This window comes from Sarcophilus harrisii, chromosome 1 (genome assembly GCF_902635505.1).
Source record: "Sarcophilus harrisii chromosome 1, mSarHar1.11, whole genome shotgun sequence".
In the NCBI taxonomy this organism is placed as follows: domain Eukaryota; kingdom Metazoa; phylum Chordata; class Mammalia; order Dasyuromorphia; family Dasyuridae; genus Sarcophilus; species Sarcophilus harrisii.
This window is the reverse complement of record NC_045426.1, coordinates 79,152,931-79,179,232: the sequence shown is the minus strand read 5'-3', so window position 1 is coordinate 79,179,232 and position 26,302 is coordinate 79,152,931. Positions and strand designations below refer to the sequence as shown.

General features: G+C 44.3%; 1 protein-coding gene across 2 annotated transcripts in view; it reads left to right on the top strand.

Annotated features, from left to right (window-relative positions):
* PRKCD (protein kinase C delta) overlaps positions 1 to 25,855 on the top strand; it is a 57,577-nt gene extending 31,722 nt beyond the window's left edge. Inside the window, exons 3-20 of one of the 2 annotated variants that reach the window (XM_031957409.1) lie at positions 4,793 to 4,865; positions 8,103 to 8,240; positions 8,720 to 8,919; positions 9,958 to 10,018; positions 10,457 to 10,619; positions 10,783 to 10,814; positions 11,368 to 11,453; positions 11,966 to 12,095; positions 13,194 to 13,294; positions 13,875 to 13,971; positions 14,913 to 15,016; positions 15,650 to 15,823; positions 16,927 to 17,018; positions 18,773 to 18,835; positions 19,334 to 19,472; positions 20,412 to 20,600; positions 23,234 to 23,362; positions 25,180 to 25,855. In XM_031957409.1, coding sequence (XP_031813269.1) covers positions 8,126 to 8,240; positions 8,720 to 8,919; positions 9,958 to 10,018; positions 10,457 to 10,619; positions 10,783 to 10,814; positions 11,368 to 11,453; positions 11,966 to 12,095; positions 13,194 to 13,294; positions 13,875 to 13,971; positions 14,913 to 15,016; positions 15,650 to 15,823; positions 16,927 to 17,018; positions 18,773 to 18,835; positions 19,334 to 19,472; positions 20,412 to 20,600; positions 23,234 to 23,362; positions 25,180 to 25,338 — 2,034 coding nt within the window. In that variant the 5' untranslated portion in view covers positions 4,793 to 4,865; positions 8,103 to 8,125 and the 3' untranslated portion in view covers positions 25,339 to 25,855. The remainder of the gene's footprint in view (positions 1 to 4,792; positions 4,866 to 8,102; positions 8,241 to 8,719; positions 8,920 to 9,957; positions 10,019 to 10,456; positions 10,620 to 10,782; positions 10,815 to 11,367; positions 11,454 to 11,965; positions 12,096 to 13,193; positions 13,295 to 13,874; positions 13,972 to 14,912; positions 15,017 to 15,649; positions 15,824 to 16,926; positions 17,019 to 18,772; positions 18,836 to 19,333; positions 19,473 to 20,411; positions 20,601 to 23,233; positions 23,363 to 25,179) is intronic. The other variant, XM_012543751.3, reaches the window with a different exon arrangement.
* Positions 25,856 to 26,302: the final 447 nt, after the last annotated feature.

The following is a 26,302-nucleotide window of genomic DNA, read 5'->3' as shown; positions in this document are numbered from 1 at the left end:
TTTTATTCTTCTGTGATTGTGGTGTTCCATGCTTTGCAGCCATATGGCATTATGAGGAGGATATTAATGTTTTTAAAAATGTATTTTGTTGGCAAAGAGCAGATTGAAAACATTGCATATGGCAGCTAGGTGGCACATTGGATAGAATGTTGGGCCCAGAGTTGAGAAGACCTACATTCAAATCTGGCCTCAGTTATCAACTAGCGATATAAACCTGAACAAGTCATGTAACTACTGCCTGTTTCAGTTTCCTCATCTGTAAAATGGGAATAATAATAGCACCTACCTCACAAAGTAAGATATTTGTATTGCACTTAATATTATGTCTGGCACATAAATGCTCCTTCTCTTCCCCTTTCTCTGTATATTTCTTCAAGTTCAGTTCAACCTAATCTCCTCATATTCAGTTTTGGGCCTACTTGATTGCAGTACATGGCTAAGATATATATACACACCAATGCACTAATTCATTGGACTGACATTTGATTGCATACTGGTCAATATGCATTTATCATTCACTTGGTTTTTCCTATGTGAATTTCAGTCAAGTCAGTTTATTAAGCACCTATCATATTCCAGGAACTGTGCTATATCTTGGGAATAAGAGAAAGGCTAAAGATAGTTCCTGCCTTTAAGGAGCTTACAATCAATATTGTATCACAAACAAACTTGGAAGATAGTTGCTATTGTTATTCTCATTTTACTATTAAGGAAAATGAGGCAGCGAAGGTTAAATGCCTTTCCTAAGACCACCCAGCTAGAAAGTGTCTGAAGTGTGATTTGAATGCATGTCTTCCTGATTTCAGGCCCAGCAATCTATGCACTTTGCCAGTAGGTAGATGTGTTTTGAGTGGCCAAAAATGCCACTGATGAAGGCTTATAGAGTCCTGGGGCTCAATGAAGTCAGAACAATGGTACTCACATGAGATTCTAGAAAACCTTTTTATCTATAAGGAATGAGTCAGTTTTCTGCATGTATTTTGTAGAAGAAATCCTTCATAATCTTGATAACATCTTTGAAGAGCTCTGAAGTGTCTCTGTTTTATGCTTGTTATTTAAAAAAAAGTCTATTTCTCACTGACATTTTTCATTTTTATATCACCTTCATTCTCAAATATATTCTCTCTCTCTCTCCTCTCCAAGAGCCATCCCTTAGAACAAGCATTTGTTTAAGAGAGATAAAAGGCAGTTCAGAAAAACGTCAGCTGTGTCTGGCTGTATATGCTGAAGATTTCATACCCAGAGCCTCCTTTTTCTTCAAAGATGATTTTTCTTTAGTCTCCTCTGAGCCATATTTAGTCATGATAAACAGTGTTCAGTTTCATATTTTTGTACTTTCTGTTTACATTGTCTTAGTCATTATGTATGTGCTTTTCCTGTTTCTTTTATGGTCATTATTGATCCTCAAAGGATTGTTGAACGAAACTCTAGTTGCTTTTATCAAGGAAACTTCAATGACCTCAATATATGTGTGAGGGACATCTTTTTGAAGGAGACCCTTTAAGACTTTTGCTCTACTGAGTCAAATGCTTCTTTGTAAACAACCAACAATATTGTTGCAACCAACCACAATAAAACAGTGAGCCCTTGTATTCTCTGGGCTTCTTAGTCACTTAGATGACTATGTTGTCTGCTGGAGAGAATGGTCTATAAAAGCAGGCCCTGTTCCCTTCTCATATTTCCATTAAGGATGCTCTTGATACTTTGACCACACTAATAAAGATTTTATAGAGATGTGAAAAGTCGACATGTACCATCAATACTTCCTGAGAAGTAGCTTTGGGGGGAAGGGGTATATTAGAACTATCTAATTTTTTTATCTTATTGTGGTCTTTCCCTCTTGTAGATATTTTAAAAGCCTATTTCTGGATGCCTTTAATACTATCATGTCTCCTCTCTATATAATTTGGTCAGGGCTGGCCATTTTTCCTGGTTTCATGTTCTTGAATGTCATTTCTGCTTCTTCATTATAGCATACCAGGGACTGAGATGTTTGACTCTAGATAAGGTGAGTCGTTGATGAGATTGCTAGGGAAATATTGATGGGTCCGTTCTGTTTCACTTATATTTGTTGAATTTTCAGTTTCAGCTATAAAATTTCTTGGAATAATCTTTCATTGGGTCTCATATTAACTTTTCTGCAGGCTAATTATATCTTCTTCTGATTTCAGATGTCTTATGAGACAATATCTCTTATATTATCCTTTTGTGTAAGGTGTTATAAATGAATATGCACTCCAAAGCAGGGTGACATTGGCAGCTATCCTTCTCCCTTTCCTTTTAGCAATATTTTTATTTGATGATGTCTCTAGGTTCTCTGGGATCCTTCATGTGACTCTTTTAGCTATGTTTATGGTAATAGTCAATATCTTTATTTTTATCCATTTCCTATTTTTCAGAAGAATCAGCAGTTTGTTCAGATAGATTAGGCTAAAGTTATAATTGCAAATAGTATTTTCCCATCTTTAGTCTTTCTTTTAATTTGATATTAATTTCTGCCTTTGTTAACAAATTAATAGTGTGACTACACATAGACTACTGATTCTGAAATGATTACAGTTATCAGCAACTAGCTATTTCCTGTCTGTTATAATATAATCATTTTTTCTCATCTATAAAATAAAGGGTGTGGCTTAGATGACCTTTAAGATCCTCCCCAGCACAGAATCTGTGATCCTATGAAGAACAGTTACATCATGTTATACCAGTTATCTACTATCTATCTACATTAGCTATCTTGTCAGTTACAATAGAAATACTCTGTAAAACCTAATGTGGTTTAAACCTCAGTGGTCTTGAGCATTAGCTCATTTGACCATAGTTGAGCAAAGAATAAGAAGGGGGAAAAAACAGAAGAGAAAGATTTGTCAGTAGTTTATGGAAAAGAAGTTTTCATAATAAAAGTATTGTCCCATTATCTTTGCCAAGAAAACCTCAAATGGGATCACAAAGAGTCGGACATGGCTGGAAGGACTGAACAGCAACAATAACAACAAACACAATGAGGAGAGATGATCTAGTACTGTTCCATAAAGTTGTTTTGTTTTTCCAAACAAAACACTTGGATACACAATGAAATCACAATAAAATGAGTAAAGCTCACCTCCTTGAGGAGAACTGGAGATTCATCCTTCCATTCAGATACAACTTTTTTGGCTCTTTTGTTTCATTTCTAGTGAGTATAGGAGAATTAGGAGATAGTGAAATGGTACGTGGATAGAAGCCTGGATCTGGAGTAAGGAAAACCTGAGTTTCGAGCCTCAGATACTTGCTAGTTCTATCACTCTGTACAAGTCGCTTAATATCAGTTTCCTCAAGTGTAAAGTGAGGATCATAATAGTAATATCCTCCTAGATTATTGTCAAGGTCAATCATGGAGATAATATTTGTAAAGAGCTTAGCCCTTTATAAGGGCTAAGTTAGAAGCTATATAAATCCTAGTTATCTCCCGCCATTTCATAAGAGGTTATCATAGTGGGATTTCAAATTATCTATGAAAGATAGTTATTACAAATAGTTTTGTTTGTTTGTTTTTGTTTTGTTCTGAAAATAGACTTTATTTCCTCCATTTTGTTTTCAATTTCTTTAACTTCTTTTTCTGGGAACTCCTCCTCCATAATCTAATATCTTCATATTTTATTAATATATTTTCTGTTTCTTTGCCTTATGTGGCCAGGTACATCTGGTAAGCATGGAGCTTGATTTTCCTAGCTCTAGAATTCTTGGATTAATACTATAGCAAACTAAACTGCTTTGTCCTTGGAGGTGACTATGCAGTACACTAGAGTTACTGGACCATGACTCAGGGAAACAATGGGAGGGAGAGGAAAGGTGAATGAGGGAAGGGGACTCTGGGTCTACCCACCAATGCTGAAAAGACTAAGTTCATATTCTTACTGTCAGCCTGGGGACCTCTCCATTAGACCCCAGTTAAAGGTGGTATGGTAGAGGGGGACTTCTTTTTTCCTTCCCCCCTATCTCTAACTTTCAGGCTGCTCTCATAAAATTTCTTTTCCCCTTTGGGCTTTACTGAGATCTTCCTCAGATGTCTCTGTGTGGCCTTGAAGTGACCCTGGCTTCTCAAAAGCAATGTAAGCAGAGGGCAAGCCCTGACGGGTCCTACCAAACTGGAAAAGCTTTGGGAATTGGCCCAGAGAAGGACTATTTGTGAGCCTCACTAAGTGCAAAGAGGCACCGAGGAAGGAAGATGTTTTGACCGTGGCAGCTTGTAAAATTGCCTGTTGAACTGTGAAGAGGCTGGCATTACATTAGTTGGAGGGAATGCCCACACTGATGAAGTTACTGCTCCTGGAAGCATTTTTCTTCAAGGATCTCCTGAGTATCTGCAATCTGATCCTGCCTCTATTATGTAAAAGGGAAAGTAGCCTGGATTATCCAAAAAGCTTTATATTGAGGGTGGGTTTTTTTTTTAATTATAATTTATTTTTTTGTTTTCAAAATATATGCAAAGATAGTTAACATTCACCCTTACAATACCTTATATTCCAATTTTTTTTCTCTCACCCCTTTCTCTAGACAGCAAACAATCCATATATTGAGTTTTGAAATTAATATCCTAAGCAAAATTTAATTGAAATGATTAGTTTTCCCTGAAGACAAGTGGGTTACAGGATGAATGGAGGGCTGTTCCCAGTTGAATTAGGTAGAGGGAAGAGGGATAAGGAAACCCGTCCAGGAAGAAAAACCATCAAGGATTGATTGTAGTCTCTTCCTCCAGCCCTCACATCACATCACCACTGCTCTTCATGTCTTGCTTGTTTTTTTCTTCCAGGATTGAGGGCCTTTGTATTGCTGGTCCATGATCTCAGTCCAAGATTAGCAACCCCATCTTTGTCACCAAGTAGGTAAGGGCCATTAGTCTCCACAACCTGTCCCTGACTAGATTGACCCACTAGCTTCCCAACCTATCCATCAATGTCATATCTCTTTAACCCCAATCTCAGCCTCCCGAGTCTCATCCTTTACTCCCCCAAGACAACCTCTAACTGGACTCCGAATCATATCTCCCTGGAGTCCACTGGCCCTTTACAGACTCCAGATTGTTACGAGTCCCTAGGTTCCCCTCTCTCTAAAATCCTCAACTCCTTTTCTCACCCTTTCCAAACTTCTGGTTTCCCAGCCCCCTGGTTTCTAAATCCTTTCTCCCACAATTGTCCCAATGGTCAGAAGTCAGGGAAGAGAATTGAAGGTGTTCCAAATATGGTTGCTACCTCAAAGGAGAAATATCCAATGCGAAAGTCAATCCCTACATCAGGAGTTCTTAAACTAGGATCCATATATCGATTTCAAGAGGTCTATGATTTGGATAGGAAAAAAAATTATATCTTTATTTTCCCTAAACTGACTGAAATTAAGTGTTTCCTTCAATTTATAGCATTATTCTGAGATGGGGGTCTATGGACTTTGTTAGAATGCCAAAGAAGTCCATGACACAAAAAGGTTTAAGGCCCCCTGTCCTAGAAGGAATAAGGTTATGTTTCCATTGCTTTCCTGAGTTCTAAGTTTTGATCAGTGGAGCTTTTGACTTTTTTCTTTCCTGGGGTAAGAGCCCTTGGTCCTCCTATTGAGTTTGTTGCAAACTTAGGAGTCTCTTTATAGACACACGAAGTTACTTTGAACCAGTCTCAAACCCATTCCTCTTTCATTCTTACACCCATATATCCAAGGCGGAAGTCAACATTCTAGAAGCAGGAATCTCAAACTCACCCATTATTCACTAAGTTACCTAATTCATCAGCTAGCCAACAAGGTGGCTCAATAGGTAGAGTGCTGGGCTTGACTTAAGAATGATCTACTTAAAATCTGTTCTCAGAAAGTGTGATCCTACCAATGAAGTTGTCATGAGTATCAAATAAGAATATTTTAAAGTGCTTAGCATCCCTGGAACATAATAGGTGTTTTATATATATATATATATATATATATATATATATATATATATATATATATATATATATATATATATGCTTATTCCCTTCCCCTGCCTCTATTTATACATGAACTCTGTAAATCTCTAAGGGACAAGGGATTATATAACATGACTTAGCAGTGGTAGTGAAGGGAAAGGGTTGTAAGCAGCTTAAACAGGAAAGAACGAGGGAAGGGGACTCTGGGTCTACCCACCAATGCTGAAAACTCTTTTCTAAGCTCTAGGTTCTAGTCTAGGTTTCTAAACTCTAGGTTCTAGTCCTAGCCCTATCTATTACTAATTTGCTATATGACTTTCTCTGAGCTTTTAGTTCTGTAAAATGGGGACAGTTATCTCTACTTTCTTCCATCATGGAGCTGTTATGAAAATTTTGAATAGGAAAAGCTGTTTTAAGTCATGTAGACCTATCTCATTGATATGCATGTTGTGGACATGAGAGGACTTTAGGAAATACTGAATGATGATGGATGAATATGTCAGGGATCGTTACTATTATTTTTGTCTCCCAGATGGGGAGGTCAACCTGATCTCTGCTATACCAGCCAAGGAGAATAAGATTCTCCCTTCCCCTGCCCTGAAGCCACTTGCATGACTTACCCTGAATTTCCTAGCTAAAAGTCCTCTCCAAAACTTCCTTAATCCTTCTCATGGATATTGGGTCTTCCATAGGATTATGGGATCCAAGAATGTAAGAGATCATCTAGCCCACTCCCTTTATTTTACAGATGAAGAAATACAGGCAGAGACTTGTTCAAAGTGACACAGATGTGAGAGAAGACAGGAAAAATCAGACCTTCTCCATGGCCATCCCTGATCTCAGGGGGAAAGGCTTGCATTTACAGCTTTGAGTTGTCTCATTTTAAGGAGCTGTCCCAGCATTCTGAGTGCTCTCCAGTCTATGCAGTTACACAGTATCTTCCAGTTGTATTTCTCCTTGATTGTCTGTCTCCCTGGCAATGGCTTTGGACCAGCTCCTCTCTTCTCCTCCACCAATCACTCCCCCACCTCAAGTTCCTGCCATTGCCAACTTCTTCACTCTTTCCTGATTCAATGAGATTGTATTGATAATAATAATAATGATAGTAATTATTTACATTTATAGAACTCTTTTTAAAAAGTTTCAGTTGTATTTTATTTTTCCAATTACACATAAAGATAGTTTTCAACATTTATTTTGGTAAGTTTTTGAGTTCCCAATTTTTTTTTGCCTTCTTCCGATCTGAAATAGATTATACATGTACAATCATTTTAAACATATTTCCATATTAGTCACATTGTGAAAGAAAAATCAGAACAAAAGGAAAAAACCATGAGAAAGAGAAAGCAAACAAAAAGGTGAAAATAGTATGGTTCGATTTGCATTCGGTTTCTACAGCTCCTTCTCTGGATACAGATGGCATTTTCCATCCAAAGTCTATTGGAACTGTCTTAGATCATTACATTGTTGAGAAGAGTTTAGCAGCACATCATCTTTTATTACTGTGCAATGTTCACCTGGTTACAGAGCTCTTTAAGGCTTGAAAGAATGCTTTCTCCACAGCATCTCTAGAAATTAAGCATTACAACTATCTTTGCATGTATTGGGCAAAATAAAATACTATTAAGAAAATTAAAATAAAATAAAATAACTATAGAATGTTTTTTAAAAGGAATTAAGCAGTACAAGTATTGTTTTAGGCATGAAGAAAGTGAAACTTGGAGCTCCTCCTGCTCTGCCGTGGCTGATTTTGGTCTTTGAATTCTTCATCTCAGAGCTAGAGAGCCTCCTGAGAGACAGTTTGCATTTGGGGGAAATGGGAGGCAATGTGGCATTGTGGAAATAGAAGTGAACTTGAGTCAGAGGACCTGGATTCAAATCTCTCTGCTTTGATCTTTATCACTTGCTTTGGGCTTTAATTTCCTCATTTCTAAAAAAAGGGAGAGATTAAACAAAACAGTACCCAAGGTATCTTTGTAAGATCATTGTCTCTTTGGTGATTTCCCCTAGTCTCACAGCCGGTTAGTGTCAGAGCTAGAATTAGAATCCAAGGCTTCAGATTTAAGGCTCTTTCCATTACACCACACACGTTTCCTTTCATCTTTATTCGCAGCCATAAATACACATTGCTTCTTTTCCTGTCCCTGTCAGCCAACCTTACTCTTTCTCTAACAGGTGTGTGACCAGTGTGATCAGCCATGGCCCCATTCCTACGCATCTCCTTCAACTCCTATGAGCTCGGATCCCTGCAGTCTCCTGAGGAAAACTGCCAACCGTTCTGCGCTGTCAAGATGAAGGAATCGCTGACCACAGGTGAGAGGGAGCCTGAGAGGAGCGCCTCAGCTCGAGAGAAGTATTCGGTTCTGGGCCCTCCCAAGTGTGGGATCCTGCAGCTGGAAGGGGATAGAGAGGGCCCCTGGGGCCAGCTCTCCGGCCCCAGAATTCCTGAGTCCAGGAGACAGGTGGGATAGAAGGAAGAGGCAGGTCAGGATGGTGGTGGAGATCTTGCTGGAGGCAGCGGTGGAGACCTTGCTGGGGGTGGGGGGGACTGGGCAGTGGTGGAGACCTTGCTGGGGGGGACTGGGCAGTGGTGGAGACTTTGCTGGGAGGGGGACTGGATGGTGGTGGAGACCTTGCCTATAATGAGGTTTGCAGATTGTTCCTGGTGGATAATTGGGTGGAGTGAGTTATCCAGAACTAGTTTGGAGGAGGGGGGAGATTCCTTCTTATGAGGGAGCAGTGCATGAAGATGCCCTATACCCTGTGTCTCCCCCCCACTATGTGTTCCTCAGAGAGAGGGAAGACACTGGTCCAGAAGAAGCCCACCATGTACCCAGACTGGTCGTCCACGTTTGATGCTCACATCTACGAGGGGCGGGTCATCCAGATTGTGTTGATGAAGGCGGCTGAGGAACCCCTGTCGGAAGTGACCGTGGGCGTGTCGGTGCTGGCCGAAAGATGCAAGAAGAACAATGGCAAAGCCGAATTCTGGGTGAGGAGTTCGGTCCCGTGATGATCAGGAATCATCAGGAATGGGCGCCCTGTGGATGCCCATGAATGAGGGGGGTTGTGTGAGATCCATGTGGATCTGTGTTACTTGTGTCTGTGTGTGTTACACGCATGTTGTGATAGCCGATAGGAGCCACCGGGCTTTGCTCCCCCCAAGCAGAGATGTCTCAACAGGAAAAGCCTTTCTAACTGTCCATTGCTCTGCCCCCAGTGAGACCTGCTTCAGGCAAGCTGGAACGGGGGAAGGGGCGATGTGAGACAGGACCCCCCCCTTCCCCTGCTGACCCCTCCTCCCATCAGCAGCTGAGGGCAGAGCCCTGACTTCATACAGAGTATTTCTATTTCTGTACCTACTTCTGGTTGCCATAGTGGACAGAAAGAGTGTAGAAAAGGATAGTTGGGGAGAACAAAGCGGGAGAGAAAAATGAAGACTTATTGGGGCCGGGGAACAAGTACCTTCATCACCTTCGTCCCGACCGGGGCCTGCAGGAGAGTCAGGAAAGAAAGGCTTCCTGGAGGAGGAGAGTGTCTTAGCCAAGTCTGTCGGTCTGTAGGTGTGAGCCTGGCCGGTGTCCCGGGTCCAGAGGGTCAAACAGGGCCTTCTCTCTGCAGGCTGAGGGCCCACTGCCTCCCCTCCGGGCTGTTCCTCTCATTGAGCAGCTGGTGGGCGGGGGTGGGGAGTTTCCCTTCCTTCTCATTCTGTTCCTGGGTCCAGGCTGGGGTTAGAATCTTTCACTTCCCTAAATGTAACAATACCTCCTGGGGGATGGGGACCCTGCCTTCCCCTTCCGAGACCCTTTTCTCCAGACTGGACATCCCTCTGGGGGAAGATGTTTGATGGGGCTGCAGTCTGAGGGAACGGAATGGGGGAGGGGGTGGTGACCAGTGATTGGGTAGGACTCAGAATGCGGTGTCTGGATTGAGAAAGAGGCTGAGGGATGGAGGCCTGAGGGCCCCGGGTTGGCTGGCTTTGGGGACTCTCCACCCCACCTTATCTCCCACCTCCTGCTTGTCTCCTCAGCTGGACCTGCAGCCCCAGGCCAAGGTTCTCATGTCTGTCCAGTATTTCCTAGAAGACACAGGTAAGGGATGGCTAACCAGGGCCTCACCCTGTGTGCCAGGGCCCTGCTGGAGGTGGTGTGGCGGGGGGAGTGGACGTGCTCCTGTAGCAACAGGAAGAGGTTGAAGACGGAGCTCAGGGCAATGACCAACGCTGTTGTCACCCAGACTTACTGAGCTTACTGGTCCCGAGCCTGTAGGAGGACAGAGGACCCTGTTTCCTCTTCAAGTTTGGTTCGGAGTGGGTGGGGCAGAAGATTTTGGGGAACCAGTTGCTGTTGCCTACTATGGATTACCCAAGTGGACTTCCCTCACCCTTCCCTACCCCCAGTACTTTGCACTGAAGGCTCCTCTGAGGCTGACTCTCTCTACCTGGGCCTGCCCAGGCTCTGCTGTGCTATAATTTAATGACTCTGGAATTTCCCAGCTAAGGTGAGAATGACCCTTCTGGCTCCCCCCAGATTGCAAGCAGTCCCTGAGGATGGAGGACGAGAGCAAATTCCCCACCATGAACCGGCGGGGGGCCATCAAGCAGGCCAAGATCCATTATATCAAGAACCACGAGTTCATTGCCACCTTCTTTGGCCAACCCACCTTTTGCTCAGTCTGCAAGGACTTTGTTTGGTGAGTTGGCAGGAAAGGTTCCCAGGGGGATGGGGGAGTCTTGGTGAGGGGATGAGTTGGGGAGGAGCTGGGAGGAGGGATTAGGGGAGCTCCTTGGAGGCTAGATTTCTAGGGGAGGTAGCAAAAGTCACCCCTCACTGGTCTCTCTGATCTGGTTTTTCAGGGGTCTTAACAAGCAAGGCTACAAATGCAGACGTAAGTATGAACATGAGTGTGTGGATGTGTGTATCAGTGTATGTGTGTGTGTTTGTCCATGTGTGAAAGCATAAGCTATGGAGAGAGGAAAAGATACTTCTGTCCAGTGGCCCTTCTGTAGTAACCTTCCCTAGGTTCCCCAGAGAGCCCTGTTCTGTACTCCCCCCAAACCTCCTTCCTGTGGTTCCCTGGCACCTTCTCAGCATCTCATGCTCTACTCCTAGATTGGGTTTTCCCTCCACCATGTTCCTCTCTCCCTCCATGGCCTCCTCATCCCCTTTGTGTCCCCCCACCCCAGTCATTATTTCTTCTTCCTTTCCGCTCCCCTCTGTCCCTCAGGGTTTCGTGGTAACCAGGCAGGCAGGAGTGGGGAGGGGAAAAGAATCAGTCCTTTGGGCCAGAGGCCTCCCTGATGGTGTGGGAGGCCACTGGGGAGGCCAGGAGAAGGGGAAGCTTTGTGCCTGGGGGCTGGGCAGTGTTGGGCGCCTGTTCACAGTCTCTGCCCCCTGTCCTGCATCTCTTCCTACCCCTCCCCTGGCCTTGCCTTCCCAAGAATGCAACGCGGCGATCCACAAGAAATGCATCGACAAGATCATCGGCCGCTGCACGGGCACGGCGGCCAATAGCAGGGACACCATGGTGAGATGTGGGGCAGAGGAAGGGGGACCATCCTGGGCCAGGGAGGGGAGGGGGACAAACCAGGGACATCAGAGTGACCGCAATTGAGACCGCTGGGGAGGGGCCAGTGACCCTTCGGATTAGGAATTCTCTAGGAATTTGGGGGCTCGGGGGTGTGGCCAGCACCCACATAGAACTTAGTCCTTCTTTAAAGCAGCTGCAACTGGGGAGGCTTTGAATGATGCTAGATGTCCCCGTCTGAGGCCTTCATGGCCGGGAAATTGGCCCTCCTGGCAAGGGGCTGGTCCCAGCGGTCTCTGGAGGGCCTCTTCCAGTGCCCTCTGGGAGGTGGGCGTAGAGACGGCATGAGATTTGGCTTTTTCCTACTCCTGGAGCCTGGGGGGGGGCCCTTAAGCCCCCGACGGCTCCAACTGTCCGTGGCCCCAGAGGTCTCGCAGGGCTGGAGGGCAGGGGGGCAGAGGGCTGGGAGCAGGCGGCAGGGACTCACAGCATGTTCCTCACCCTCTCCTCAGTTCCAGAAGGAGCGCTTCCACATAGACATGCCGCATCGCTTCAAGGTGTACAACTACATGAGCCCTACCTTCTGCGATCATTGTGGGAGCCTGCTCTGGGGTCTGGTGAAACAGGGCTTAAAGTGCGAAGGTTTGTGAGCAGGAGGTGATGGTGGGCGGGGCGAGGGGGTCCAGGGAAGAGGCCCAAGCCTGTCCCTCTGCCCACGGGACCTCCAGGTAGAGAGATCCGGGAAGTAATTACGCAACTCTCAGAGCTCTGATGGGTGGTCCTGCCTGGGGAGTCATCCACTGAGGCGCTGGTTGAAGCCATGGGCATGAAAGAAACTGAAAAGGAAAAGGCAGTAGTGAGAGGAGAGATTTCAAAGCCAGAGCCTTGGGGAACATCCACATTGAGGAGTTGAGGAAGTTTAGTGGGGAGCTGGTAGAAGTGGGAGGTGGTCTCTTGGAAGCTGTGGATAGAGACATTCAAAAGAAAGGGGGTACACTTACTCATTAGTGGTCCAGCCCTTTTCACTTAGATGATAGAGCGCTGGTCTTTATGTCCAGAAAATCCAGTTCAAATCTTGCCTCAGATGTTTTATCTTTCAGGCAAGTCACTTAACCCCTCTCCTTTTCTTCATCTGTAAAAAGGGGATAATAATGGTGCTTTCTTTACTAGATCGTTGTGAGGATGGAATAATATAAGGGGATAATAATGACACTTTCTTTACTGGATTGTTTTGAGGATGGAATAATATAAGGGAATAATAATGGCGCTTTCTTTACTGGATTAGTTTGAGGATAGATACTATAACATGTAAAGAGATTTGCAAATCTTAAAAGTGTTATATAAATGTTAGTTATTACAATTATTTTTCAATATGTAATGCTACCTCTTGGATAGAAGTAGGTCAGGATGTATGTAAATTTCTCACCTGAAATCTCATTTCTTTGGGGAAGGAAGGAAATAGGTATTTACTGATCACCTCAAGCAGGCCAGTCACTGTGTTAACACCTTTACAGATTTATCTCATTTGAAACTCACAGCAATCCTGCTTCTCTATTTTGCAATTGAGAAAATTGAGGTAGACTGAGCTTAAGTGACTTGCCTGGTGTCACACAGTCAATAAGTATCTGAGACTAGATTTGAACTATAGAGCAACTCTCTGTCCCTCTGGGGTCTCCAGAATGAGAATGCAGATGGGATTCAGGGAAGATTCCAAACTCCTGCATTTTCTTTCTCCCCTAGACTGTGGGATGAACGTACATCACAAATGTCAGAACAAAGTGGCAAATTTATGCGGCATCAACCAGAAGCTGTTAGCTGAAGCATTAAACCAAGTCAGCCAGGTATGGAGGGGGGAAAAGCAGCCTCTGGGCTGTGGGAACTGAGCAGGGGAGAGGTTTTACTACTAGGACAAGGGGAAGCTCTGACTAGCACTGATCAGATAAGGACAGATAGAAAATCCAACCCCAATTTGCAGAATAGAAAATTTGAGACTTCGATGATGTATGTTAAGACCAAAGGTTTCTTCATTCAAAGAACTCCCCAGAACATTTCAGAGCCCTGAAAAAGTTAAAAGAAGAACCTTGTACAAGGGTGGGAAAAGTGCTCAGAAACTTAAGTGAAAATCTTAGAAGGCCACAGAAGATCTACCAGAAGTGAAATGAATATATCCTGAGAAAAATAGGGCATCAGTGGGAAAATGGGATTTGGTGGAGCCTTTTCAGCCATATAACCACTGAATAAAATGGAATAAATCTGTTGTTGAAATAACAAGGGTTCTCCCCATGAGCAGCTCTGGAAAGTTGTCTTAGTCATGGAGTCAGGGTTGTGGGGGATGAGGATCTGCTCTTCCCTCCAGCTGCTCCCTCCCCTCCTGGTGCTGTGGACCTGGCTCTGACTGCTGACTCTGCTCCCTTTCTCTAGAAGTCTTCCCGGAAGTCAGATGCAGGGTCTCCGGACAATTTTGGCATCTATCAGGGCTTTGAGAAGAAAGCAGAAGCCTCTGGAGAAGATATGGCAGGTGAGCTGTCAAAACATGGACTTCATTTCGGCTAACTTTTTTTTTTTTTTTTTTTTTTTTTTTTTGCTGAGGCAATTGGGGTTAAGTGACTTGCCCAGGGTCTCACAACTAGGAAATGTTAAGTATCTGAGACCAGATTTGAACTCAGGTCCTCCTGACTTCAGGGCTGCTGCTCTATCCACTGCACCACCGAGCTGCCCCCTTCAGCTAACGTTTACTAAGCACTACTGAGTGCAATGCAATTGGGATGCAAAGGCAAAAAAAGAAGCAGTCCCTGCCCATGAGGAACTTGCGTTCTTTTTGAAGGATGCAACATATATCGATATATGTACAATATTATTATTACAAGTATGTTCCAATAAATATATCAAAGAAACTTTGAGGAGGTAGAGACCATTGTTGGGGCAATCAAGAAAAGTTTCATAGAAGAAGAAATACCTGAGCTGAACTTAAAGGAAACAAGAATTCAGAGATGCAGAAATAAGGAAGAAAGCAAAGGGGATAAACATCTCTATAGCAGCTAGTAGGTGCTAAGCACTTTACAGTTATCTCATTTGGTCTTCATAGTAACTTTCAGAGGTAGATGCTGCTATTATCACTATTTTACAGATGAGGAAACTGAGGCAAGTGGGTTAAATTACTTATCTTAGGTAACAATAGTAGTATTTAGGTTGGATTTGAATTCAGGTCTTCCCGACTGCAGGCCCAGCACTGCATGCACTTGTTCCCTACCTGCCTCTGTCCAGATAGTTAATGGAAAGGTGTAGAGTTCAGAAAACTGTGAATAGTCTCATCCTATGGGGAGTAGCCAGGCTTGATGGGAGGTACTTTCTTAAGAGTCCCTTCGGGCACTTCCGAAGCAAGTTAAATGTGGGGGGATGTTGGAGTGAGAGTCGGGGTCTTGAGTGAAGATATGAAGAGTTTACTTTCTGTTCCCACAGATAACGGGACCTACGGAAAGATCTGGGAAGGCAGCACGCCCTCCAAGTTCAACATTGAGAACTTCACATTCCACAAAGTCCTGGGCAAGGGCAGCTTTGGGAAGGTGAGGGGCTAGAAGGGAGCTGAGAGATCACTTGTCCAGGGATGTCCCCAAGAGGCTGTACATTGCAAAGCCAGCATGCCGGTCCCATGGTTAAAACCCATGGCGATTCTCCTTGGCAGTGGAAGGAGCCTCCATTTTCATATGGAGAACAAGGGGTTGATTAGATTAGCTAATTCTGGGGCTGCCTAGAGGAGAAGTTAGAGTTTGGAGATGGATAAGAGAAAAGAGGGAGCTGACAAAGATAACTTCCATAGGGCCATCTTCTCAGTCTTAGTTGGGGTAGAGAATTTGTGAGAAATTAGACATTAATTAATACAGGAATCATTGAAGATCCATTAGAAATGATCCTCAGAAAACGTAATTGTGAGGCAATGGGAAAATAGAATTGATCGATGCAATGTCCATCTACATACAGTTTTTTACAGATTTGGACAACTGTGTCATGAAGCGTTATGCATGTGTGTTGTTGGGAGTGTGGGTCAGGTGTGGGAAGGGGATTGGAAGGGATGATGGGAGAAAGGTCTACTGCCCCCCACCCCCCTTTGGGACGAAGGTGAAATTGCACAGACTGCAGGCTCCTTTGCCTCCTCCATCCTGCTTCAGTTCCCTTGCCTCTCTTCCTTGGTGACTCAGGTGCTGCTGGCCGAGCTGAAGGGAAAGGGGGAGTTCTTCGCTGTGAAGGCTCTGAAGAAAGATGTCGTTTTGATAGACGATGATGTGGAATGCACCATGGTGGAGAAGCGGGTGCTGGCGCTTGCCTGGGAAAACCCATTCCTGACGCATCTTTACTGTACCTTCCAAACCAAGGTATTTTCCCCGTCATGTGTCCCATCCACTCCACTTAGCCTGTAGGATCTCTGTGCTTAGAGCCATGTCTCCCCTTCAGGGAGGGACATCTCAGAACTAAGGATTTCTGAGGCTAGGAGTGGATGACCGACCTGCCCTGGAGAGGTCTTTCCCTTCTCCAAGCCATCCTCATCACTTTCCAACTCAAGAAACTTGTGTTTTCCAGAACTGTGCCGGCAAATATTTAACAACCAGTTCTATGGAAATGGGAGGGGTGGGGAATATGTGTGTGTACACTTTTATATTTAATCAGCATTTTCTCCATCACTTTTTAAAGTCTAGACAGTCAACAAACTAATAAATCAACTCTGATTTGTAGTTTGCTGATTTCCGAGATATAAATGCTTATGATGAAAATTTTAACAACCAGCTCCTGTTCAAGCTGGCTCCAGCACACCCCTCTCTGAGTGACTCTCTATTCCTTCTGGATAAAATATAAACTCCTCCTCCTGGCATTGAAGTCCCTTCACAGTCTGACAGTCCAGGCTTACTTCCATATTTCTCTCCTTCTCATACTCCATTCCCACTAATGTCCTTTCCCTAAACTGGGTTAATCCACATCACCTTGTGTTTGCAAAGACTGTCCCCCAGGCCCAGACTGTTTTCCTTCCTTGCCTCTGCCTTTTCAGCTTCTTTCAAGGCTTCTCTCAAGCGCCACCTTCTCCAGGAAGCCTTCCTCACGCCCCTTAGTTCATGTTCCTTCCCATGTCTCTGCTTCCTACATCATCCTACACTTCCTGTAGCAACAGCAGCAGTAACCATAGTAGAAGGAAGAGTAACAGCTTATTTCCACAGGGTGTCCCAAAAGTCTCAGAGCAGTTTTATTTACTGTGGTATCCATCTCACTCCCTCCTCGGCTCCAGCAGGATATAAGCTCATGAGGGAAGGGGCTGTTTTTTGTCTTTTATCCCCAGTGCCTAGGACATAGTTGACAAATAATAATGTTTGTTGAATAAACTTGGTCAATATTGCCCACAGGGGTACTCCATAGGTGATCTACCTACTGTCCCCATATGCTGGGCTGTGGCCCCTATTGTTCACCATCCTTCCCTTCTCCTGGCCAGGATCACCTGTTCTTTGTGATGGAATTCCTCAATGGAGGGGACCTGATGTTTCACATCCAGGATAAGGGACGCTTTGACCTGTACCGAGCCACGTGAGTGATGGGCCAGCCGTTCCTGAATGATGGGAGAAAGATTCCCCTTGTTTAGTGGAAAACATTGCAGAGGCCCCAGACCCTTCATTCCCTGACCTTTCTCTCCTGAGAAGCCATTCTTACTCTGGTCTGAGTCACAGGGATCATGGCTAAAGGAAGAAAGATTTGCACCAGATAAAGTATTCTTGGTACCCTTCAGATCATCCCCTGTTAGAAGCTGCAGTAGACTGACAATGAGCCTGAGAGCAGAAGTATTGGCTGTATGTGCTAGCCTTATCTCAAATTAACTGTGACCTTAAAGGATCCCTTCCCATTCTGCTCCTTAGTTTCCTCATCTATAAAAAAAAAAAAAAAAGTCAGAGGTTGGGAGATTGGAAGAGTTGATCTTAGAATCCCGGATTTTCCTGCTCCGATGTCCCGTGTTTTTTTTTTCCCCCGGAGGTGCAGAGGAATGATAATAACTCCTTAGGTGCATAAAAGGCCTTTTCCTTTCATGTTCATTCTCCTCCTGGATCCTCACATCAAAAGGGCATGCCAGAGATGATTATCCCCATTTTACAGATGACAAGAATGAGACCCAAAGAGACAATAATAACACCTTGCATTTATATAGCACTTTCACATAAATTATCGTATTTGATTACACAGCCACATATTAAGCTGGGACCAGGTTGAAACTAGAGGTTGGGCTTTGACTCCTGACTTTTGTCCAGAATTGTTTCTTTGGCACTGAATGTGGAACTCAATCATCCAATTTGTTTTAGAAGAGGAAAAAAAAGTCATCAATCTAAGTTGGAATGGCTTAAGGAACACTGAGCCAATTTTCTTTTGGGGAAAGAGAATTTAGGTATGGGATTGGCCCTTAGCCTAGCATGATTTCTGGGGTCCAGTCTGAGCTGTACCTCCATAAAACTTCTCTTATGATACTGTATGGATTCAAGTTTCACTTCCTCCCCATGGTCTTTGGTTGGCCTGGTAGTGACAGAGAGGGGTGTGAGCTCTGGGATGAAAGAGAGGCGAAATTTGGGCAGAAGTGGCAAATCTCTTAAGCCAGTTCCTATCTTATCCTATTCCCATGATGCCTGAAAGAGACTCAACCTGCTCTTATAGTCCTAATTTATCCTCCATAAACTTAGTCCTCTCCCTTTGACCTTAAACCTCTGATTAATATTCATAGTATTCCCTTTGTCATGGCCCTATTCTGTGGGAGTAGAGCCCACTGCTTATGGCCAACTCCTGTCTTGCACCTAATTTTCCTGCCATGACCCCAACCCCAAACAGAGAGGATCCAGCATTTTCTGATGGTTCTCCTCTTGGCTTTAATCCTCTTCCAATCATGATAACTTCCTCCATAGCCTTAACACCCTTCCACTGACCCTGCCCCCCCCCCACTCCCCCACCACCTCCACTACTGGCCATCCTGCTCATGATCTTAATCGCTCCCTCCATATCCCTGACCTTTCCAGATGAGCCTAACCCACTGTGACTTTAAGCCTCCCAGTGGACTCAACATCCCCATCACCATGATCGACCTCCCGGGATCTTAATTCTATACATCATAGTCCTAACCCCCTTGTTGCTTTTAACTCCATTGTCAACTCTCGGAAGGCCATTACTTTCTCCTCAGGACTTTAACCCCCTGCATGCCCTGCACCATGCTTTTCTCTTTCACCAAGACCCTCAACAGCCCTGACACCCTCGTAGTCCTTCCCACCTTTTCTGAGAGTGACCAACTTTCTGCCTCCCTTGGACAGGTTTTACAGTGCTGAGATCCTGTGTGGTTTACAGTTCCTACACGGCAAAGGCATAATTTACAGGTGAGTCATGGGCTGGAAGTGGCCGGAGTGGGGGCTGGGGATGCAGGGCAGCTGGGAGACCCTTCCTCACCAGGTGTTGCCACCTCCCCAGCTCGAAGTGCAAGGTTCTGCTCGCAGCAGATGCTTAGTCAATCCTTGTTGAGGTGAGTTAAAGCCAGGGAAGACAGGCCAGGTTCAGCAGAGCTGAGGAAAAGATCTTTCTGGAGGCCCAGGCACAAAGGTCCATCCCCTGGAGGTAGGGAAAGGAGAAGGAATCCATTTAATCACTCTTCCTCTCTTCCCCACCTCCTCCATGACCCACATACTCCCCTTAAGGAGAACTCCTCTCTCAGAGTTTCCTCTGCCTGTCTGTCTCTACTCGGCCTCTACTGCTCTGCTTGGGAAGAGAATTCGGACATCTCTGCCAAGGATAGAGAAGATGGGGAGCTGGGGACCTGGTCTCCTCTGCTAGAGCAGGCCGGCTCACTGATCCCTTCCTTTAATCACGCTCTTCCACAGGGACCTCAAACTGGACAATGTGATGCTGGATAAAGAGGGCCACATCAAGATTGCCGATTTTGGGATGTGCAAGGAGAATGTGGTGGGGGAGAACAGGGCCAGCACCTTTTGTGGTACACCAGACTACATTGCCCCCGAGGTGAGAGTGGGTCTGGGCAGTAGGCATCCCTGCCCCAGCTAAGGAAGGGGACCTACTCTATGAAGCTCAGAGCATCAGTTGGTTCAAGAAGGGATGCCCCTTCCCCAGCTTTGGCCAGTCCACGCCTGTTAGGCCCTGACCGGAAAACCCCAGAACCATTTGAAGCCCCATCCCCAGGATTGAGAGTTCCTCTGCCTGGGGATTTCTCAGCATCTGTCCTATCTGAGTCACCAGGACGCCACGGGGAATACCAAATATTTACACCTTTGACCAGCATTGCATACTATACATATATGGCCGGACTACATATCCCCACCCCCAAATGCTGGACTTGGTGTCCCAGAGCTGGAGAAGCAGCTGCTCTTTCTCTGTCCCTGGCCAGCTCCAGGGCTCTGAACTGTCACCCAGTGGGACACCTGAACCTTTTGCCCCTTAGATCATTCTGTAGCCTTTGGTGAGCAGCTCTTTCTCTCTGGGCCCCACATCTCCTTGCTCCACCAAATGGATAATTCAGCTTTGAGAAAGTGCTTTGAATTCAGGGGCAGGGGCAGAGGGATTAGTTTTCTGTTCCTTTAGCAGAGGAGGTAAAAATGTCTGAGATGGAGGAGGCCTTAAAAAGGATGGCGTAGAAAAAAAGCTATTGATCTAGGAGTCCCGAGATATAAGTCCCAGCCCTGCTTCTGCTTCCAACTTGCTGGACTAATCTTGGACTGTTCTTTTCTCTCCTCTGGCTGAGACTCAGTTTTCTTCTCCATCCAATGAGGAGGTTGAACCTGATGACCTCTTAGGGTCCCTTCTAGATCCAAAGGGACTCAGGGAGTTTCAGTGGGTATGACTGTGAATAAAAGGGAGTTAGCCCAGTATCCTCACTATTCCATGCCCATCCCAGAGGCAGTTTCTGCCCGCCCTGGCCCCAGCCTTTCTACTTTGCTCCTACAGATCCTGCAGGGTTTGAAGTATACGTTCTCAGTGGATTGGTGGTCCTTTGGTGTCCTTCTGTACGAGATGCTTATTGGGCAATCCCCCTTCCATGGTGATGACGAGGATGAACTCTTCGAGTCCATCCGTGTGGACACTCCCCACTACCCACGATGGATCACCAAGGAATCAAAAGACATCCTGGAAAAGGTATGGAGTCCCCGATTGATGGCAGGAGAGCACTGTCAGTTAGAAGGAAGAGCCTAGACAAGGATTGCAAGATTGAGAGGAACATAATAGCTAATAAGAGCTAGCATTCATATAGCAATTTAAGGTTGTGGAATACATTATAGATATTATTTTTCTTTACAACAATCCTGAGAGGTGGATGTAATTATGATTTCCATTTTACAGGCAAGTAAACTGAGGAAGACAGATTATGTGACTTGCCCAAAAACACAAAGCTAGCCAGAATCTGAAGTTAGATTAGAGCTCAGACTTTCCTGACTTTTCCAGTACTCTAACAGAGCAATATGGCTGTCCAGATCAATCAGTAAGCATATATTGAGCTCCTACTATGCATCAGGCTCTGTGCTAAGCTCTGGGGGATACAAAGAAAGGGAGAAGACAGTCCCCACCTTTGAAGAGCTCACAATCTAATGAATGAACACTGCTCTCCAAGGCATGAAATTCCGTGAGAAAGGAGGAAAAGAAGCAGAAAGGGCCTGAATTACCCTTCTTCCCTTTAAGGACAGCATCTGTTCTTGGTCACGGGCAGGAATTGGGGTTTGGACTCCTTCCAGAGGCATAACCCCTCGGTCACTACATGCTCCTTAGAGCTGTGACTCTCTTCAAAATCCAAAGCCACTGAGCTGGGCTAGGGGTGGAAGAGTGGCTGGGGTTGGGGCAGGGAAGGAGCTGCAGGAAAGGAGGAGAACGTTTATTTTGGAGCAAAGGAATCATCTCAAGAGCACTGGGGAGAGGGTGGGGTTAACCTACTTAAGAGAACAGTCTCTTCTTATAAGCCCTCAAACTCTCTTCCAAGACCGCATTTAATTGAAGACAAATAATGCCGTTGGTTCGTAAGCATTCATTAAATCTGGTCTGTGAGACTGCCACCTGGATCGTCTTTGTTAGCCCTCATTCCATAAATATAGATGTATCATGTATTCATATAAATTCCATAATAATAAAGCCACATGTCTTTAGAAATATTCCATTATTCCCAATGTCAGCCACTTTGGCCTAGTCACCCCTGAAGTTAGTCTGTCTGAATGAATGGCGTTTGGTTCTTCAACCACAATTGCTTTTTACTCATTGCCTGGAAGGATCCTAGACTTCTGAGCTGGGAGGAGCCTTAGAAGTCATCTAGTTCTTCCGCCACCATTTTTTTACAGATGAAGAAATCAAGACCCCGAAAGGTTAAATCAGTGACTGGCCTAAGGTCACCCAGGTTGTTGGTAGTAGAGCCAGTATTTGAGCTTGGGCTCCCAATGCCAAATCTAGAGCCTTTCTGTGGGCATTTCATGACATCTTTCTAATTACAAGGTAGCCAGGTACTTCCCATGTGTCCAGGTACTGACATATACAGAGAAGCTCAAAACACAAAGTGCTTGCCCTCAGAAAGCCCACAGTCTAAGTCAGGAGACAAGTCACCCACATATTACTCACAGAATTAGGAACAGAGATGGATTGAGGATTCCAGACAATAAAGACTACAAGAGTCCAGAAGAAAAAAGAAAATCACTTTTGTCTGGAGGTGGTCAGTATTCTTGTTAGAGGATACAGATTTTGAGCTGAGTCCTCAACTCAATTCTTCTAAAGTAGAATTTATATGGATAAAAAATAAGAATGAATATTATTATTATTTTAGTACAGCTTTTCATTTACAAAACATATGCATGAATAATTTTTCAACAATGATCCTTGCAAAATCTTATGTTCCAAATTTCTCCTTCTTTCACCCTCTCCCCTAGATGGCAGGTAATCCAATGAATGGTAATATGTTAAAATATATGTTAAATCATATATATATATAAACATACACACATTTATACAATTTTCTTGCTGCACAAGAAAAATCAGATCAAGAAAGGAAAAAAACTTAGAAAACAAAATGCAAGCAAACAATAGCAGAAAAAGTGAAAATGCTATGTTGTGATTCACACTCAGTTCCCACAGTCCTTTTTCTGGGTGTAGATGGCTCTCTTCATCACAAGATTACTGGAACTGATCTGAATCATCTCATTGTTGGAAAGAGCCACATCCATCAGAATTGATCATCGTATAATCTCGTTATTGGCATGTAGAATGAACAAGGATGAGTTTTCTAAACTGGTGGGAATTATATCATCCAAAATAGCCCACGTTGAGTGCCTCTTCTCCTTCCGACCCCATGGATATTGCCTGCTAATCTTATGCCATAGACAATTACTTCCCTCTCTCAGGACTTTACTTCCCCTCATCTTTAAAACAGGGATGATGATTACAAATACAGGATTATTTTGAAGATTATCTCACTTAGATAATGGATAAAAAGGTCCTATGTAACCATGAAGCATTATAGAAAAATAAATGGAATCTTATTTCTAACAAGAACATCTTGACTCACTGACCTTTCTCACCCCTGCACACCTGCTGCCAGATAAAGCTTCTGTTTCTGGCTAGAGCATCCAGAACCAGGTTTGGGGAAGACCATGGCCAGCTTCTTTGATGCAAATCTCACTCTGTCCATCACTTAAGTCCCCCAGTGATTGATTCTTGCAGTCTGTTCTCAGCACATTTGCCTGAGCTTGAATTTATATAATTTTCTAATACAACTATGATGTTCTTTTGGTTTGCAGCTGTTTGAAAGGGATCCCACCAAGAGATTAGGAGTGACAGGTAATATCAAAGTTCATCCATTCTTCAAGACTATCAACTGGACTCTTTTGGAGAAGCGGGAAGTAGAGCCGCCCTTCAAGCCCAAAGTGGTAAGTGGGTCCACTGCCTCGTAGTTACTAGTAACTTGGAGTTACCATCTCCAAACTTGAGGTTTTCCTGCCTTCCCTCCATCCACCACTTCTTCTGTTTTTACCATCTCACCTCCGACCTTCTCTGACTTTTCTCCCTCAGTCCTTCTGTTCTTTCTGGCTCTTCAGCTGAGCAGGTTTCCTATCCCATCATTCAAGTAAACTCCATGAAGGCATCAACTATTTAATTTTTGTCATCATATCCCCAGACTTGGAATATAATAGGTGCTCAATGAGTTGACTTGAATTAAATGAGAAGATATTGGTGATTGAATGCCTACTTGTACCTAACCCCAAGCCAGATCTGAAGGATTCAAATTCACATAGAAATCAGATTCTTGTCTTTAAAGAGCTGACAGAGACCGCTAGGTGTGTAGTGACTAGAGCATCATCCCCAGAGTCAGGAGGAAGTGAGTTCCTTAGATACTTGACACTTACTGGCTCTGTGACCCTGGTTAGTCTCTTAACTCTGAATCCTTCAGCAAACACACACACAAACTGACAGTCTTCCCTGGGAAGGGGGACTGGGGCAGATATACACGAAAAGCCATATATATTACAAGAGTTTTGTATCTGTATGAGATGCATTACTGCCACCATGGAGCTCCCTTCCAAGGTTCATCCTTTTCCTTTCTCTACTATTCCTTTTAACTTAGATTTAGCCTCCTAGGCAGGAGACAGGGTGGGAATCAGTCAGATACAAGCTGTTCTTCTGTGATATTGCCCTTTTATCGTTATCCTCTGTTCTGATACTTGGGCTTCACAAAAGAATTAGGCAAGCCATTCACTGCAAAGCAGTAGACTTTTATGTAACCTGTTTTTAGCTTGAGGCACCTGTTGTTTGACTTGAGACACCTTAGGTTGAGAACATAGAAGGGGAGATAAAAGAGTTAGCAGTAGAGCAGCTACTCCCCTGCCCAACTAGGATGTCAACCACCACTTCCAAAGCTAGAACTGTAGCTATACCCACAAAGGCACCATGGCCAAGACAACTAGAAGTGGGACTTGATGGTGGGGGGAGGATGTAACCAGAGTTTAGGGCATGAGGTTTCAGGCAATGGCAGCAGGAGGTATGAGAAGTCACCCATTTGGACTTGGGTTTCTTACCACTCCTCTGGGAGTTAATAGATGGGACTCCCAGATCTATCATCCTTCCATACATGAGGGCATCTCTCAGGGATGCGGAAAAGGCAAGGGGTTTTATGGGGAAGGGAAGGGCATCTCACATTTTGAGATTGGTTTCCCACCTTTGACGTCACAAGTGGGGAACTAACAGCAGTGGAAGGCTTTATAACTAAAGGAGCAGATATAGCCCATCTAGTTAAAAAGCTATACCCCAGAAAACTAAAGAGGTTTTCTAGTCTTCCATATCTATTCATTCTTTTAGTTATCTAGGGTCTTCCTTCTCTTTCTCTCCATTATATTTTATTCTTTTTTTTTTTAACTTTATTTTCAAGACATATGCACAGATAATTTTTCAACATTGATCCTTGCATGGCCTTATGTTTCAAATTTTCCCCTCCTTCCCACCATTCCCTCCCCTTGATGGCAAGCAATCCAATATATGTTAAACATGTTAAAATGTATATTAAATCCAATATGTGTAAATACATTTTGTTCTACTCTTAGGAGAGATTCTAGGATCATGGCCATAGCCATCTTGGGACTTATGGGAGGGGAAAGTATATGGCCTTCTCCTGGCCTAAGGACCTCCTGCCTCCTGCTTATTCTGATTTTTCACATCTTTGACTCCTTTTCTTCATACCTTCCCATCACAGAAGTCAGCTGGTGATTTCAACAATTTTGATCGTGAGTTCCTGAGCGAGAAGGCCCGCCTATCCTACAGCGACAAGAATCTCATCGATTCTATGGACCAGACAGCCTTTGCCGGCTTCTCCTTTGTCAACCCCAAATTTGAGCGGCTCTTGGAGAAATAAGTGTTTTGTGGAACCCTCTTCCCCCTTGGTCAAAAGCCCACCAGTGCTAGCTAGCTAGATGTACCGGTCCCCCAGGATGAACAGGGCGAGGACCTCTCCTGGCCCCCTCTCAACCCTCTCCTGGGCCCCCATAATATGCAACAGTGTGATTGTAATTATTTCTCTAGCTGCTTCTATGCCCATAGGCAGCAGGTCTTTTGCATGATTGGGGTTTTAGGTACCTTCCTCTGTGAATCATGTGTGAATTTTCTGCTCCTCTCATTGAAGAGGGAGATTGTAAATCCCATGTTTTGTTACTTGAATGTAGTTATCTATTGAAAATATATATTATATATAAATATATATATATATGAAAAGCTGTATATATTGCTCCATAGAGAAGAAATGTGTAAGGGAACTGGTGATATGTTAACTTTTTTTTTTTTTTTTATAAAAACACACAAACAAAATCCAAACATAAACCATAAGGCCTCTTGGTTCTATTATTTATGTCTCCAATAAAACAATGGAACAGTCAGTCTGTCCTTACATGTTCTTCTCCACAAATTCTTTGGCCACTGTTACATTCTGGAACCCACTTAAGGGACTCGGAGAGTTCCCTGCCCTTGCCCCTGGGCTTACCTCCCAGGTCCGGCATCTTCTCCACCAACTGGACATACACTCTCTTGAGCCGTGCAAATGTTGGTGTATGTGTGTGTGTGTTCTTACTAAATCTGGTTGGGAAGAAGAAAGCCAAGTTTAATCAGACATCATTCCCTGTCTTATGTCCCCTGCCATTCTCAAGCAGGGATTGTTTATAAGAGGCAAGGCACATGTCTGGATCTGCCCTCAGGGAGAGTATAGTCTGGAAAAAGACCAAATTGCCAGACTCTGTCCTAGGGAGGAAACACGAAGAAGTGAAAGCCAAGGAAAAGCTCACAGTCTATCTAGGTTGTAGGTTGGCAGAAATACAAGACTGATGAAG